The 18,352-nt window shown below is 33.3% G+C and overlaps 1 protein-coding gene across 1 annotated transcript in view; it reads left to right on the top strand.

Annotated features, from left to right (window-relative positions):
• RYR3 (ryanodine receptor 3) overlaps nt 1-18,352 on the top strand; it is a 190,089-nt gene that overhangs the window by 61,433 nt on the left and 110,304 nt on the right. The window contains exons 11-22 of the mRNA XM_059474635.1: nt 2,201-2,374; nt 6,150-6,271; nt 7,487-7,655; nt 8,335-8,473; nt 10,056-10,151; nt 10,900-11,018; nt 13,438-13,571; nt 14,169-14,410; nt 15,475-15,667; nt 17,305-17,521; nt 17,742-17,846; nt 18,191-18,294. Of these exons, the coding sequence (XP_059330618.1) occupies nt 2,201-2,374; nt 6,150-6,271; nt 7,487-7,655; nt 8,335-8,473; nt 10,056-10,151; nt 10,900-11,018; nt 13,438-13,571; nt 14,169-14,410; nt 15,475-15,667; nt 17,305-17,521; nt 17,742-17,846; nt 18,191-18,294 (1,814 nt within the window). The remainder of the gene's footprint in view (nt 1-2,200; nt 2,375-6,149; nt 6,272-7,486; nt 7,656-8,334; nt 8,474-10,055; nt 10,152-10,899; nt 11,019-13,437; nt 13,572-14,168; nt 14,411-15,474; nt 15,668-17,304; nt 17,522-17,741; nt 17,847-18,190; nt 18,295-18,352) is intronic.

The following is an 18,352-nucleotide window of genomic DNA, read 5'->3' as shown; positions in this document are numbered from 1 at the left end:
ACTTTAATTAGCTCATGAAAGTTAGATTTAGTAAGAGTTCAGCAGACAGTTTGTTTTGCCATTCTTAGGACTGTCTAAACAAGCCATTAAACTGGCAAAAATGTTTCCCCTGTGTTTTTATTATTGTAAAATCTTTGTAAAGAAAGTTGAGTTTGTTCTGTTCACATTGCCATTCCTCATATTCCTTTTATCACGTAGGAATCTGTGATAATTCTTGCCCTTCCTCTAGTATATTAAATATCATTTGAAAATATCGTCTTTGACAGCTATGCCCTCAAATTCCTTTGTTCATCTTTTTTTTTGTTTGGTTGGTTTGGGGTATTTTTTGTTGTTGTTGTTGTTGTTATTTTTTTCCTTTGCGACCTTCCAGGCTCATGACGTGATTTTTTTTTTTCTTTCATTGAATTCATAGCCTGAGGGAGTTAAATTGAGACTAGGCTGTGAAAAGAGGATTTTAAAAGCCAAATTGTTTGGATATTTTACTGTTAAGATATGTACAAATATCTAGATAAGAGAAGGTTTTTTCCCCTCTTCTTCCCCAGTAATCTTTATCTGACTAGACTTTTCAGCTGATGTAAAATACACCGTGACTTTGCACACTATGATCAAATTACTTGGCTGAAATCCTAGAGAAGCTGGACAGAGTGCAAAGAGCAAAACATGATGAAGAAGAATTCGTGGTGTATTTTCCAGAGTGAAAACAGCCTTCAGGCCTCTGAAATAATTCTAAAAATTTATTTCTGAAATGGAAAAAATTAGGGTTTTTCACTATGTTTAGTGTTTTCAAAAGGGATCAGTTTCTCTCAATTTTTTCATAAAAATAACTTAATTAGGATTACTTCTTACCACACTATGATTTTTTTATCTGAAGTGTTTGTTGATGCTTGATTGTTGATGCAGACACAATATGTGAAGAAAAAAGTTTGTCTTCAGGTTTTGATGTAAAGACAAACAATAAATTGTTGACAGTGAATTTGTCCTATTTTATTGTATTTTTCACTTAATTTCTTCACTGCAAATGTGTATTGAAATAGTTCATATTTTTCTGTAGTGACAGTGCAGTCCACACAAATACGATGTGACATCTTTTCCCCATAGTCTTGACAATGAAATGGTAGCTCCAAGGAATGTCATGTAATTTCACTCACCTTCACCTTGGCATTATAATGTTACCTCTTTCAAGTGACATTATTGTTGAAATGTGACAGTTCAATTACATATAAATAAAAGCAGATTAGCATAGATATAATACAACTCCTGTTTGGTCCCCAGATGTTGAACATTATATAAACTGAAATGAAATAAAAAAAACTTGTCACACATATAAAACCAGTACAATCACATGTATCCATGACTTGCTGTTACAAACTTTGCAGCATAATTCTGTTCTTATTCGTGAATTCATTTTTTAAAGGACAGCTACTTTATTTTAAAGTGCTGAAGCCTTAAAATCCCCAGTTTTAAATGAAGAATAATGGGATTAAGAAAAAAATTTGGCTTAAAAAATGGGTGTTCCAGCCAAGCATTGAGCAATGTCTTTAAAAGAAGTTTGAAAGAATCCAAATCTTCTTACAAAGTGGAAAAACAAAAACATTATTTATTTATTTATTTGATTATTTATTTATATAAATAAATGTAAAAAATGGAGATGTGCAAAAGTAAAGTAAATATAAAAGCCAAATTGTCTTTTCAAAATAATTAATATTTTCTTTTCTTTTAGTTTTTCAATGTAGAGGCATTAGTCTAAGCAAAGCGTGTACCTGTATATACAAATAAAAAACAAAAAAAAATTCAGCATAAAAATATTTTAGCTACATTGCAAAACAGGTTTATTTTTCTTTTTCATGTCTAAACTAAAATGAAAAATTTTTGACTATATATAATTCTACAGACTGTTAAAAGGTTATTGAATATAATAAGAGAATAATTTAAAGATTTTTTTGTATTAATCCACTATAATGGATTTGACTTGAATTTTTTGCTTCAGTGAAAATGATGCTTCAGATTTTATATTATTTTTAATCACAGTCTGAAAGATTAATTGGATAGAAGTTGATGTTATGTGAATTGAAATTTAGCTGCATCTTAACATAAATAGCATAAATATTGTTCAGTATTGTAATACATATCAGTGCAGAATTCAATGCTTTTTCCTATTCCAATACAGAGATTAAATACCAACTTTATTTTATCTCCTTAGGAGCTGAAAGAAAAGCAGGAATCTAGTCTCAAACGTGACATTGATGGAATGGGAGTCCCAGAAATAAAGTATGGAGATTCAATCTGTTTTGTCCAACATGTGGCCACTGCCTTATGGCTGACTTACAAAGCACAGGATGCTAAATCAGCACGTTTAGGTCCCTTGAAAAGAAAGGTAATGTTTGGGGGGTTTTTAATTACTTGTGAAATCAATTTGTGGCTTTTTCTTTTAATACTGAAAATGAAAGTGAAAACAGTGCTGGATAGTAATGTAACCATGTAATTGAAGAAAAACTGTCATTAAGAAATGTATTTAACTACTTTTTTTCTCAGAAGAAATTATTAGTTTGTGCTCAATTTTTATTTTTTACACCCATAAAAGACAGAAAATCCTGGTTTTGATAATTATTTAAAATCTAAATTTAACTGTTGCAACTGGTGTAAACTAATAAGTAATCTAACATTCACTGATATTTCAGATATTTTAGAATAGATGTATTATGTGAAATGGCAATTAAATTTTTCACTTAAGAAAGGGCCTTAGAAAATTAAGTTTCTTAAGGGATACTAGAGAAAAATTTCCTCCCAAAATGTTAGATGTAATTGTGATGTGACATCAAGAAGGTCTTTCTCTCAGTCTTTTGATTTTAGGGTACAATTATATTCTTAAGTAGTGGCATATGACCTGTTATATTTTCAAATATTATGTTCATATATCATCCAGTGTTATGGGGTTTAGTACTAGCTTCACATAGCTTCATCATTACCATTATTCTCTATTTGTAGATTTTCACAACTTAAACCCAGCATTAGAACATGAAAAAGAAAAAAATAAAAAAAGTCATTTCTGAAAAGAAGCTGGAATTCTTCTTTACTTACTTGCACACATGTACATTCATAGGAGAGTACTCATACACAAGCACAGCAGTACAGAGCAATGAGGTGCTGCTCACACTCCCCAGGAACATCACGTTTATTCATAGGCAGCACACGTGGTCATCATCAATGGGCAGGAAGTGCCCAACCCCTTCACTTCTCAGCAATCTGGCTGATCAGAGAAATTCTTTAAATGCCACTCATATAGAATTTTCTTGATAAAAAATTAAACTACTCAATGATAGCCTCTTCCTTTCCCATGCCACAACTGGCTATGTCATTCTGTTTCCTCAGAAGGTCCAATTTTTCTTCTTGAAAAGGCAATGTGTAGATTCTTCCTCTGTACTCAATGAAGAATTTTACAATAGCTTCCTGTGGCATTCAGTATTTTTTTCTCCAGTTTTCTGCTCAGCAGCAAGGGCCTAAAAGAACCTCCATAATTGCCTGTCACTTTTATTCTCCTTTGAAATGGTTTCCTTCATGTTCAAAGACTTCAAATCTTTTGTTGCCCTCTCAGCTGGGAAATGCTGTCTCGTTAAGTGCCTTCAAACAGAAGACAATCCAAACCTTCTAGCTTCATGCAGTTGATATTCCTGTGAAGGCAAGAAACAGTTTTTCATACCCTGCAATATATGTCACTAGGCAATAATCTTGTAAGAAATTTGATATATACGTCACTTTAAATTTCATATAAAATTAATTTTTGTACATTAGAACTGAAGTAATTGCTTGGTATTCATCCTCTGCCATTGTGTCAGGTGATTTCCACTTTCACTTACTGTAATTCTTTCTGAAGCTGGCCTGCACTTTTTACAACATGACTCATTATCCCTAGGAAGATTGAGAAGTACCCTGTTTTTGCAAGAGGCAAAGGATGCTTTTCTGACATAATCTAGCTGTTGTCATCATCAGCTTCTGTAAAGCCGTACAGAGAACAACTGTAAGATTAGTTCTGTTATAAAATATTAAAAATTTCTGTAAAGTAAAAATTTCTGTTGTTTGGCTTTGGTGTAATTTCATGTATCTAATTATTATACTAAAAATATCTAAGAAATTCTGGTATCATTTGTGAGGTTTTTTTTTCATGATTTCTGCCAGAATTTATATTTTTTGTCTCTCTCTCTGAGATTGTGGTAACCAAGGATTCAAGATTTTGCCAGGTAATTGTGATTACATCAGTATTGTAGTCAACATCCCTCACCATCCAGTGAGTGATGGATGTCTGTCTTTTTAGTTTGCTTTTGTGCAAGCAGTGAACTCCTGTAGAGCTCCAAAATGCTAGAGCTCAGGGAACAGAAAAACACATGCTACGTGATTTGGATCCACACTCTGGAGCCCATTGCTCACAGTGTTGGTCTGTGCCTTGCTGTACTTCTACAAGCAAGGCAGTGCCAAATGCCCCTTCCTACACGCAGAGAAGTGTTTCATCTGAGGAATTGATGTAGCCAGTGCTGGATGCTTCTCCCTGTGATGTACTTACTGGAATTCTAAATAGCACTTTCCTGTCATTGTGATGTTTCTGGATGATTTAGTTGAGGTTTGGGCTGTTTGTTCATTCTCTGGTTAGGTTTTGGGTTTTTTGGTTTTTTGGTTTTGTTTGTCAGAAAAATAGGAAAATTATGTGCTTCTAAAAGCCTTTTCCCTCATCCACACTGCATGCTTAGGAAGAAGAGTGCATATCTGCTCTTCAATAATAAAGGTGCAATTATTTTGCAAGACATGACAACTTTAATACCCTATTTGTCAAATGTTTTCATTCCTGTAGCTCCAAAATCTGGAGCTACATACAATGGCCTGAGGACACATTCTTTAATTGTCAAATGTTTTTCTTACTAGTTTTGTGATGGGAAGAGTAGAACTTCACTTACTTTTCAGTTTCACGACCTCAGGACCTTCTCCATGGAAACAGTAATATTTAAGCTAGCAAAGTCACCCACAGGGTGATTCTATATAAAGAAGTATCTGAATAAAGATGAAATATGTCCAAATTTTAAACTACTCTCCTTTAAAAAAATATTATTAATGTAATAATTCAAAAATATCTTCCCAATCTTCTCCATCCATATTTCCTTGGATTCTGCTGTCCAGATAAACTCAGCATGTTTGAAGGAACAGAGCACATGTGTAGTGTAGATTCTGTCAAACATAGAAAAACATCACTTTCCAGTGCTTTGATACACCTATATGCTAGTATGCACAAAAGCTGTTGGTAAATAACTTTCCCATTTGTGGCAGCAACCACTGTATAACATTACTTGTTTCTTTGTTAACTATTCACACCCTCAGAATTACTGTGCTAACTGGGAACGTGGGTTGCAAATTTTTATTAACTCAAAACTGAAATGATACATTTTTTTGGTGGAGAATTCAGTAGATTGCCTCTTCAGCAAAGAAGCAGGATAACTCACATTTACTTCAAACAAAATTGATGTAGGATTTTAATGACTCAAAATGACCAAGCCTTTTTTTTCTGACACCTAAAAGTGATGCTAGATTTCTGTGACTTAGTGTGTTTTTTCAAAGTGAAAGATTAAAATCCCAGCAAAGGATCTCTGTTATTGCTTGAAGTTCACATGATGCTCTTATCTGGTTCAGATAAGAATACAACATATTGTGTAGAAATAGTTAAATGAATCAGAAGTTGTTCATAAACAGTATTGCTCCTTTAGCAGCATTGTTGTATTTGTTTGTCACTCCAGCTTGATTTTTCTTGTCAATAGTCTTAAAGCACAAATCCTTTTATAAATGATGCTTAAGAAAGTGAAGTTCCTCTTTCCCTAAGAGCTAGAATATAGAAAAAAATGACATCTTTTGTAACATCTTGAAAATGTTTTTTAAGAGTATCTTTTAAAATGGATTGTGGAAGAACAAAAATACATTACATTGTCTTCTCTGAATAACTTATGCGAGACTGATAAACTTGTAGCTATTTAATGGGCGTCTAGATAAAATGGTTAACATATCTGTATATATGCAAATTACCTTTTTCAGTGCAGTCTTGAAATAAACTTAAAAAATTTAAAAGCAACAAGTGTTTTAAAGTAATTGTTGTGATAATTCCTGACTCCCAATAGGTTATATTACATCAAGAAGGTCACATGGACGATGGTCTCACATTACAAAGATGCCAGCGTGAGGAATCCCAGGCTGCTCGAATCATTCGCAATACTACAAGCTTATTCAGCCACTTCATAAGGTAATTGTTACCCTGGTTTTAAAGTATTCTGAAATGATAAGAATTTCTCTAAGAGAATCCTTATGTCCTGCTTTCAAGTGTTTGAATTTAGAAGCTCTTAGAAATATATTTTTAGTGATTGAAATTTGAAATTGTGATAAGTAATGCCATTAAATAGATAGAACAGTTTATGTAAGATTATTTACATGAAATCTAATACCTTGAAGCCAGAAGCAAGCTGCATAGTAATCCAGGTTGAAAAAACATGCTAACTGATCTTAGTCTTACTCTGTTAGTGAGTATTCAATGATACCTAGAACTTTGTGTAATTAAATCTATAAGAATGTATTTTGTACTGAAGAAACTATTCTTTTGTAGTGCTTGGCAGAAGTTCTAATTATGGTGATGAAGTGTTCACCCTTGTAATACTTGATGAAATATTTGATAAAAAATAAAGAAAAAGGTGTTTTTAATTAATTATTTGCTCATCATATCAGCCTGCGTTTAAAACTTCAGTATCTCAAGAACCTGCACCACTCCTTATTTCTTGGGCTGAGGATATAAAACAAAGCCACCTTTGCCAGCAGTCAGTGCCTGCTAGATGATGCTATTTATAGTAGTCAGGCTGTGGAAAACTGGATTATTGCATAATGTTGAGAAAATACTTAAACAGAAAAAGACATTATTTTACTGACAACAGAGATTTCTTGAAATGCTTTTTATTTTTAAATCCCACCCTTTTTATTTACTGTATAAAATAGATACAGAAGATCTAATTTGTGGTTAGGATTACCTGCTTCTTTGTGCTCTTTTCCCAGAAGGCTGTGAGTGTATAGCTTCAATAACTACTCCTGTTATTGTGCCATCACACCTTTAGTGGGATTTAAAGTATCTAAACAAAATCAATTACTGTAGAAAAAGAACTTCAACCTATTTTTCTTCTTTTTGCTGAATTACATTGCTTCTACTTTTTTTTTTTCTTTTAAAAAAACCCCACTCTCTCTTTTTATATCAGCACAGAAAGAGAAATATGATTCCACTCAGGAAGCTCTGAGTGCTGGACAGCCAAATAATAGATATTTGAATGATGTTCAGTTCGGATCATCCGTTGCTTATATTCACATGTCATACATGTAGCAAGACGATTTAGCTACCAAAAGAGAATAGGCTGCCGCATAATACTGTAAATTACAGAGGGAAATTGATTAATGTTGCCAGTCTTGTTGTTTTCCATAGTGGAAACAACAGAGCACTGTCACCCAGCGCCCTGCCTGTTGAGGAGATGGCTCAGACTCTGCAAGACCTGATCACTTACTTCCAGCTTCCCGAAGAAGACCTGCAACACGAAGACAAGCAAAACAAACTTCGCTCACTCAAAAACAGGCAAAATCTATTCAAAGAAGAGGTACAGAGAAAGGGATTTTTGCATTATTTCAAGTGGATTGTCTCACAGACTTTGAGAGAAATTTAGATGAATGCATATTATCATATTATCAAAGTTATGTATTATATAATTGTTGAATTGCTCCTCTCTGAAAATGGAATAGCTTCATTTTTGTAGAATTACTAAACATATTTTATGATGTGTTTAGACACATTTGAATTGCTTCCAGGTTTTCAATACCGTTTGAGTATGCAATCAAAGTGAAGTTACAAATCCCTTGTGGTATTTAAAAGTCTTTGGTTTACAGATATTTTATTAGATAGCAAAACTTCCACCTTTTTTCATCAATGAAAATGCCTTTTTATCTAAATTTAAAGCCTTTTTTCCTTATGTAAGGGAGTTTTTTTGCAAAAAAGAATGTCCTTAAAAATTGAAAAAGCTTTTATTTTCAGGTTTTTATTCCTTATTTTTCATAATACTTATTTGTGTGAGGAACCATATGGAATCATCCTCTAAAATTAATTCTTTTTATACAGAAAAATACATATTCAAATCTTTTAAGTGCAATTGGTTTGTTGTTTGGGGTTTTCTTAATTTAAGATAACGCAGCCTTCCAATTTATACAGGAAAAAGTCTTCAATGAAACAATAGCCAATGCTTTTTCATACGCAGTTCACTTTCCTCTCTCATATGTGTTTAGGGAATGCTGGCACTTGTTCTAAATTGCATTGATCGCCTAAATGACTACAACAGCGCAGCTCATTTTGCAGGAATTGCAAGAGAAGAACATGGTGGTACGTCATGGAAAGAAATTTTGAATCTCCTTTACAAATTGTTAGGTAAGTTCTTCAAAAGTAAAAAAAGTAAGTTCTTCTAAAGTAAAAAAAAACCCAGAGTACCCCAGTAGCATGGAATCCTACCTGCTGCCTCACCACCGAGTATTATTCAGTTTATTCTGTAAATTACAGAATTTCTTACATATAGTTACTGCTAAATAGAGTTTCTTGAGCAATGATACATCAGAAAATTAGATCTCAGCCAGGAAAAAGTTTTGTGAAGCATGTCAAAACCTTTTTTTTTTTTTAATTTAAATGTACCGGTGTTATGCAAACAGATGTGAATTATCATTTTAAAAATTAGAAAAAGTGTAAAACAGTTTTTTCAGTATCAAGGTCAGATTTTCTAGAGCACTGCTATTCAAGAACAAACTACTTCTGTGATGTAGAATGACCATAATTATATAACAGAACAAGTATGTATATGTGTATTTAAATGTCTTATTTGATACCTAGTTTACATTATTCCTCATTTAGGAGAGCCTTGTCTTCTGATGGAGATTAAATACATTCTAGTTTCATCACAAAGAAAGGTAGTCCTGATCCATAGTGAAATAAGGAAGTTGAGAGTCAGCGCAAGAATAAAAGAAACCAAGGGAAGTGTTTTGAAGCATGAGGTTATTCACATGGATGTGGCACTTGGTGCCATGATCTAGTTGAGGTGTTAGAACATGGGTTGGACTCGATGATCTTAAAGGTCTCTTCCAACCTAGAATTTCTGTGATAGAGCAGACATGCAGGTGCTTCTAATGAAATCTCATTGCCTTAGAAACTAAAAAGTTACCACTGGCTGCATTTTACTACAGTCTTACGAGTTTAAAGAAAAATAGGATGAGAAGAAGCTCTCTCTAGTACTATGTGGACTTTTTTTCAGATTTTATCTTGATTTTCATCTGCCAGTACATTTTAACCACAGTGGTTCTGACATAATATTTTTTGTGCTTCATAATAAAAATCATTGACAATTGAATACAAATTATGTATTTTTTGTTACTCTTTTCCCCCCTATGATCTATGACTTCTAGAAGGAAGAAAATTAACAATATTTCTTGAGAGACTTGAATGTTGATGAACTTTCAAAGTGCAGTCTGCACTGCTGAAAGACTAAAAGCTGTGCATTCTACAACCTTGTTATCAGAAAGGAAAACTAAACACCAATATGCCTAATCTGCACTTGAACTCAAACTTCTGCCTATGATCTTCCCACACTTGGTAGGAAGAAACAGAAAAGTTTCAGCCCCATGATCATGACCGTGCTTGATATCAAGCAAGGGCGTTGGCTAACTTCTATTTATATTTAGCAACAAAATAAAACATAAACAAAACATTTTTTTTGCTGAGATACTTGTTTATCCAAGAGACCCTCTTCAATTTCAAAAACTATGTGCTCCTTAGAAATTATGTCGGTTGCTGATATTCAAAGTAGTGGAAATTCCAATTCTTTATTATGGTAACATAAATAGACTTGTCTGTTCATTGTTTTATTGAGTTACTCTAAAAATTGTGTTAAAATACATATAATAAACTTTGTTGATTTAAAATAGAAATCTGCTGTTATAAAATGATACCTTGTGGTTTTTTCCAGCTGCTCTCATTCGTGGCAACAGAAACAACTGTGCTCAATTTTCCTGTAACCTTGATTGGCTAATCAGTAAATTGGACAGATTAGAATCTTCTTCAGGTGAGACTCACCTTTACAATGTAAATTAACTGTCAGTCAATGCCTGTTTTGCATTATTTACATACCAGTTTTCCTTGAAGCCAACACATATTAGAAAACAAACACACTCTTGGTGTTTGGTTTTTTGGTGAATTTTTTTTTGTTTGCTTTTTTCCTTATTTTTTGTTGGTTGTTTTGTTTTGGTTTTTGTTTGTTTGGTTATTTTAATTGGGTAAAGTAATATATTAAAAGAGACGCTCATATGACATTGTTTTGCTTCAATACGTTTGTTATGTGCAATACTACATCCAGTCAGTGCTGAACGTGACCCTGATGAATTAAGGGGTTGGGTCAAACAGTATCAAGAATGGTGTACTGTGAAATTACATGTATTTGTGGCATGCATATAAACCACATATAGATGTAACTTATAGGTTTTTTTTTTTACAGTGGAGTATTCAACAAAATATTAATATATTATACAGTATTCCCTTTACGTCTTCCATTCAAAAGAAGGAGCTAATCTAGCAAATTTCTCAAGTGATTTTGAAGTTGTGGCTATATTCAAAAGAAAAGAGAAATTAGCATTTTAATTATGCATTTATACCTAATGTACCATGTTAATATCATTACTCCTTAGAAGTTTTTTAGTTCTCTTTTTAGGCCAGAGAAACCATACCATCTTGTAAGATAATACTTTACTGAGCTTTTATGTTGTGTTCAGTGGTGAGAGTGATTTAATGACAATGTTTCTGTGGCCTTCATGTAGGTATTTTGGAAGTCTTGCACTGCATCTTGATTGAAAGCCCAGAAGCTTTAAATCTAATATCTGAGGAACACATCAAATCCATTATTTCACTGTTGGATAAACATGGGCGCAATTACAAGGTATGCTTGGAAAAACTAAGAATGTACTGTTAATCTTACAATATTTTGTGGGGGAAAAAGGATGAGAAATATTTTATTCTAAAACCTTTAAAGGAATAAAATAACTTAAAAGTATGCTTGCAAAATTTCTTTGTTGAGGTTAAAAGAATGTTTAATATATAAATGCTGTTCAACAATTTTCAAATACCAAAAATTTGTATGAGAAGTAAGCAGTTAAGAAATATTGGTAACCAGTCAGGATTTGATGAGAAAATGAAGTATTCTGGTAGCTGTAAGAAAGTGGGCAGAATAGCTCGCTTTGTAATTCAGGGCTCTGGAGAATTGGTGAACTACCATTGTATCCACAGATACAGAGAACTATATCCTGCAAAATCATTCCTAACTTGAGTAATAATAATAGCAGCAGAAAAGAAAAGAAATAAAATGAGAAATCAGAAAAATAATCCAAATATCTGAAAACACAGGTGTTCTGAAGAAAGAAAAAAACCCTGAGTTTCCAGAAGATATACTGGATGAAATTAATTTAGACACCCATATGCAATTTATTATGATAGAAGAAGGTGAACAGAGTTTCTGGCTGCGACCAGGATGGCATCACAACACAGACGAAGATATAGGTTTTTGTGTGATTTTCTGATGTGAGTTTCCTTCCTCAATTAAAATTTTATTTGAAAGACTGATAACCTCGAGGAAGAACAGAGGAAGTTTTTGTGAGCTGAAATATCTTTCTCTTGTAAATCACTAATACAGAGAACCTAACCAGTTACAGACACAGTAAAGGAGAAAAGAATTTTTAAGCAGGGTTAAGGAGTATGAACTGATATAATAGGCATAAGAAAAAAAAGTTGAAGTTACAGCAGGAAGTTCAGATTAATATTTTTATCTTTTAACAAGATTACTGTGTTATGCCAGTCACCTAGAAAGAAACTTTTGTCTGAAACATCTCAATGTAGATCTTATAGTGAGAACTTGGAGCAGAAACAGAAAATGTGTACAGGAGAAGAATTATACTGGGTAATGGATTTGTTAATTTCTGTTTGTAGTGTCTTTGGCTATACCTCAGCAAGTACTAAAGAGTGGGTGGGAAGAAATAAATTCATCTGTTATTCCACAAACACTATATCTTGTTCTCCTGCTAGATTAGAGATTCTGTTGAGATTTAGGAAATAAGGAAAATAATGAGTAAAATAGTCCTGGAAATTACTGAGTTGAAGGCCTTTTTAAATTAAAAGCCTTCTGTCAGAAATAGAGTCAGCATATTCACAGAGGTTATTTAAACAGTTCACATGTAAAGTCTGAGCTGCTGGTAATCATTAATGCTACTGAGATGCTTTACAGCTGAGTACTGCTCAGAGCTTATGTGGTTCTTTAAATGGTTATGCTTCTGCTAGATGATTTCTGCCCAATAGCAGAAGGGGTAGAAAGGAAAATGCTGGTACATAGAAAAGTGTTTAAGCAAATATATTAGCTTAAGCAGTGTAAGCTGTCAGTGATGGGTTTGTGTTCAGTTCACTAGTCAGACAACAGGAGTAGCTAAGATGAGGTTCATATTCTGCTGATTCTGGAGTTGTACAATAGAAATAACACAATCAATGGTGTGAAGATGTGTCTTTTGTTGTGGAGGTGGTGTGTAGCAATCTAGACCACTTGGCCTCCTTGCTCAAAGACTGTTTGTCAGAGGTCAAGTACACATGGAAGTTTCTCTGTTTGTTTGTGAAAGTGTGCAGCTTTTCTCAGTATTAAGCAACATTATGTTACTGTGTTTTCTCTTCCAAAACCTCCTGCTCCAGTACTCTGTAAGAATGATATCAATCTCTTTCAATTTTCACACTCAAGAAAAAAAAAAAGAAATAAAAAGACATCTGAAGTTTTAGAATAACATCTTTTTGAAATTCTGTTTTGCTTTATAGTGAGCTTTTAAAGCATCTTTAATTTTATAAAAAATTGAATATTTCTCAAATTGAAACATTGTTTCCAGAAGAGACTAAAAAACAATCAGTCTCATTGTCATTGAGAATTATCCACTTGGCACAGGAATTTTTTTGGGCTGCAGAAAATTTATCAAGGGATTTAATTTTATGTTCAAATTTTCATTGAGATTTAATTAAAAAGTCTTTAAGAATTAGCATAAGGCTGTTTTAACTGTTTTGTCTGATCAAAATGAGAATAAAGCCTCTTAAAGGAAGATTTCTGATGCATCCTCAAACCCTGTGCTCTGATGTTATGTTCCACAAATGATATCCTCTATCAGTAGTACAGACTACACTTGGTTCAAATATGTGAGAAGTATATAGAAAACAATAATGTGTATTATATCCCTCCCCTTAGGGCTATCCTGAATGTAAATTTAGCTGACAACTGAATAATAGTGTATGCTCCTAGCTACCTTTGTCTTACTATTTCTGATTTTTCCTTTAAGGTTCTCGATGTGCTTTGCTCTCTCTGCGTCTGCAATGGAGTTGCAGTCCGTGCCAATCAGAACTTGATCTGTGACAATTTACTGCCCAGAAGAGACTTACTTTTGCAAACACGTTTGATTAATGATGTGACAAGGTATAGTGATATGTTGTATTAGAGAAAGTTATTGCTGTTATATTAGGAAAAATTGAATTTCCATATCTTCAGTAAGTAATTGAATAAAAAAAATAACCTAAGAAATATCCTCAAACTTTCAATATTGAGAAACACACTGTGGGAGGTGATAATGTATTATGTATTAAGTTCTGAAAAAATACATTTTTACTGACAATAGGGCATTTGTATGGAACCTGGGATCAAATAGAAACATGAAAGCTGCTTGTTGCTGACTCAAAACAGGGAACAGAGTATGCAAATATACTCTGAAGTTCTTCTGTGTTTTAAGAGGGACTTGAGTTCCTGGCAACCAAAGACCTGGTTTTGATTTTAGTAAATGATTTTGTCATTTCTCTTTTGACTGTAAGTTTTTTCAAAGCATGGAACCTCTACCTTAGAAGATGGTTCTACAGCAGCTTTATTAATTTATGCAAAGTGGTTCACTTAAAAAATATTACAAGCAAAGTGTGGGTACCTATACTTATATCATACTTGTAAAGAGAATTGGACAATTATACAGCAACATAATTGTCACACTTTATGTTTACACTAACTGGCTTGCATTTTCTTTCTTAGCATAAGACCAAACATATTTTTGGGTGTTGCTGAGGGCTCTGCACAATACAAGAAGTGGTACTTTGAGTTAATAATTGATCAGGTTGATCCATTCTTGACGGCTGAACCCACCCACTTGCGGGTTGGATGGGCCTCTACCTCAGGTTATGCCCCCTATCCTGGAGGTGGAGAAGGATGGGGAGGCAATGGTGTTGGTGATGACCTCTACTCTTTTGGGTTTGACGGCCTTCATCTGTGGTCTGGTGAGTGCCTTGTGAGCTACCACTTATTCTTACAGTTAACATTTATCTATGTTTACCTTCCATTTTTTGTATATATAACTTGCTATTTCATAGTGAGCTACATTCAGAACTCCAGGTTATCAAGAATGTATTTAGAAGTTCAGAGCAGACTACTTGTCTGAGATGTTAGCCAATATTGAATTGTACCAGTTAGGCTTTTTAGCAGATTGCCCAGTTTTCATGATTTTGACCGCAGAATGGCATTTTCCAGATCTAGATCAATGCTGAATTAATTCTATCTGTCCAAAATAAATGGATGTATTGATCTCAGATAAATTAAGTCTATACAAATTGACATTTGCATTATTATTTTACTTTGAATCTGCAGTTGAAGGAAAATGGGTTATTTTTAACCTGTTGAGAGATCTGAAAAATTGAATTAAAGTTTTGATTAATAATTTCATTATCAATTTTATCAATAAAAATAATTTTTTAATCAACTTAATTATTTTAGTAATTTTGTGTAGAGTCTTTAATTATGAACGATCACATTATTTTTTCATCCAGATTTCTCTTGCATGCATAGTAAATGATGGTTATTTTTTAGCTTGCTCAATATGTGACCTGTGTTTCCATGTGCAATTTTCAAGGCATCAAGACAAAATCCTTAGTTTCCCCATATTTCTCCGTGCCTTTAAATGCCATATACATCTAGGTATTCTTAATTGCTCTGAAAGTAATAGAGTGGGGCCATACAAATGAAAGGTGTTTTAATTAGACTGTATACACTGAAGTAAATTTTATTACATTAATTCTAATAATTCATAATCTGAGAGTGTTTCCTTTGTCAATTTTATTAAAATAGTTCTAGCATTGGGTTTTGTATATAAAATATGTGTGTGCAGACCCAAATAATTCAATATTTTATTCCAACACTATTGAACAATTATCCAGTGTCAGAAATTATCTTTTTTCAGAGAAGACTAGGAGGCATCTGTAACATACTCCAGTAGAAATGGCTGAATAAATAATTTTTTTAAATTAAACCTGCTTAATATTCTGATTCCTAAATGCTTTTATCCTAGGCCGGGTACCCAGAGCTGTAGCATCTGTCAATCAGCATTTATTGGCATCTGATGATGTGGTTAGCTGCTGCTTGGATTTAGGTGTACCCAGCATTTCATTCCGCATTAATGGGCAGCCTGTACAGGGAATGTTTGAGAACTTCAGTACAGAAGGGTTTTTCTTCCCTGTCGTAAGCTTGTCAGCAGGTGTAAAGTAAGTACAACTTAATTTTAATTCTTTTCATTGCTGTCTTATCACACAAAATATTGTCCAAATTCTAGTATGATTTATTCTGTTTTGCTGCTTCAGGTCTGCCCAAATAGTAGCGGAAGGAAGGCAGGGAAGTAATGATTTGTTCAGTGATGATTTCACTTAAAAGTGTCACGTGAGCATGTAAACTATTTCATCAAGTCACAATGTCTGAACAGTATTATTTTATGGGTATTTGGTGACCTAGGGGAAATTAATTTTGTTTCATTCCAATTATCAGTGAAAAAAAACATGTTAGAAATGCAGCACCATATTTTGCACTAATTAAGGTTCTCACTGGCTTTCTCAGCAGGGAGTAAAAAACCTAAATCATCATGAAAACTGATACTGTGTTCACAGTAGGAAACAGAACTGATGAGAAGCAGTTTTGGAACCTCTTTACTAATATTCCCCATTTCTTACCTCTTCTATAGATAAATTACTGAGATTCAAACTTACTGTATACAATTTATATAGCTGTCTATGTTCAGTGAATTCAGAAAATCTCCTGAAGAATCAAACAGAATAAAGGAGGGCCGGCAAAGATTTAGAAAATAAATTTCATTTATTCTCCTGGAGTGACCCTACTATGTAGCTGCATTAATACAAAGCTTTTGAAAATATTAATTACTTTTTACTGTAAGAAATTTGCCAAAATTGGTGTAATTATTTTCTTTTTTTTTCATTCTTATTTGATGTTGCTTTTATATTTTGTGAGAGCATTTTTCTTTGTAGTTGATAGTAACATTATAGCTGATGTTAGCAGCAGGTGTATGTTGTCGTCTGTGTCTATTGCTACCAGAGAAAATACTTTTACATGGGAATCTTGAGTTCATGAGTTAAGGAGGGTGTTCTAGGGTCTTTAATCTTTTTTAAAATGTGAACAAAATATGTTGATCTGTTCTACTATTCCTATGGCCTTCTGGTCATTCCATCTCAAAAAAAGTAGGGGTTAATTTCTAGAGATAACAGGATTTTTTTCTTTTTTTTTAGCATTTGTTTACCTCTAGAGTTTGCTCATTTGAGGATCAAAGTATGCAGCTGGATAGTTTTTGTCTTTGTTGTTTCTCCTGGTATATTCTTAAATTTATATGACAAGTCTATATCTGAGGAGAAAAAGAAAATTTTAGGGGTTTACAAAGAATCTTAGTTGTGCTTCTGGAACTCATTCCCTGTTGGAAGATTCAGTATAATATTGTTTGCTTTCTTAATGTATTAAGGTTTTAGTGGTTTTTTATTTTCCTCATATGCCGAACTGTCTGCATGTGTTCACTGAGACGTAACTTTAAAACTTTCAAGTTATGTATCAATAGTCCCAGTAGTATTTTTAGAGTAACAGTCCAATTTAAATTAGATTTGTGTTTCCAAATGCCTTAAATCCATTTAAAAAATCACAACTTACAGCCATTTGATTTTAAATAAGAACAGTATCTGCTAGTATGAATGCTCGGTAACACTTTGGTATTTACCAAAACATGAAGAACACATGCATTTTTGTAAATGGTAGTAAAACAAATGCGTAGGCTTCTACACTATTTATTCATAATGATAGTATATGCTGATTATTTAAGAGTCTAATTGCTTCATTGAAAATTGCACAGAGTTCGTTTCTTGTTGGGCGGACGTCATGGAGAGTTTAAATTTCTGCCTCCTGCTGGCTATGCTCCCTGTTATGAAGCATTGCTTCCAAAAGAGAAGATGAAATTGGAACCAGTCAAAGAATATAAAAGAGATTTTGAAGGAGTGAGGGATTTGTTGGGTACAACACAATTTCTTTCACAAGCTTCTTTTATCCCTTGTCCAATAGACACCGGTCAGGTATGTGAAGTTTGCAGTAATGGGATCTATAACTTATGTCTATTCAAAACTTAAATTTACAATATAAAATCTTCATTCTTTCTTAGCAATTCTTCAATTGCTTAGCAATTCAATTCTTAGCAATGCTTCAATTGCACTAAGTAAACTAAGTGATCTTGGATACAAGGTGGGGTAACTGGAACCTCTTCTTATTTCTGGAATTGTTATGCTCTTTCCTTAGATTGCTCTTCCTTTTCATCTTGAAAAGATCAGAGACAAACTAGCTGAAAATATCCATGAACTATGGGGAATGAATAAAATAGAACTGGGCTGGACATATGGCAAGGTATGTTTTGAATGACCTGCCTGGGTATAGTCACCTGTATTAGGTTAAGTCTCCTACCAGCCCAAACCTTGACTTGGAATTTGAATAGGATATGCAGTGGTGGTCTATACATTACCAACAATGTGACCATGTAAGCTAGAATTGCTTATTTCATTAACTATGGAGGAGCATTTATAGTGTACGTTACAAGTAAATCATGGGAAAAGGAGATTTATATAGTTATGAGTAGCTGTCACTGAACAAAGATAAATACATTGACTTCATTGCTGCAAAGAATTTACTGAGTTTTTACTGTGATTGTTGATTCCATCAGGAAAGTACTCCTTTCTGCTATCCTTTTGCAGATACGGGATGATAATAAAAGGCATCATCCTTGTCTTGTGGAATTCTCAAAACTGCCTGAGACAGAGAAGAATTATAATCTACAAATGTCAACTGAAACCCTCAAGTGAGCTTTCAATAAAAAAGAAAATAAAGTTTTAAATTTTTATTTTTATTCAAGTGCA

Source organism: Ammospiza nelsoni, chromosome 6 (assembly GCF_027579445.1).
Source record: "Ammospiza nelsoni isolate bAmmNel1 chromosome 6, bAmmNel1.pri, whole genome shotgun sequence".
In the NCBI taxonomy this organism is placed as follows: Eukaryota; Metazoa; Chordata; class Aves; order Passeriformes; family Passerellidae; genus Ammospiza; species Ammospiza nelsoni.
Note: the sequence above shows the minus strand (reverse complement) of the source record. Positions and strands in the feature narration are given on the sequence as shown.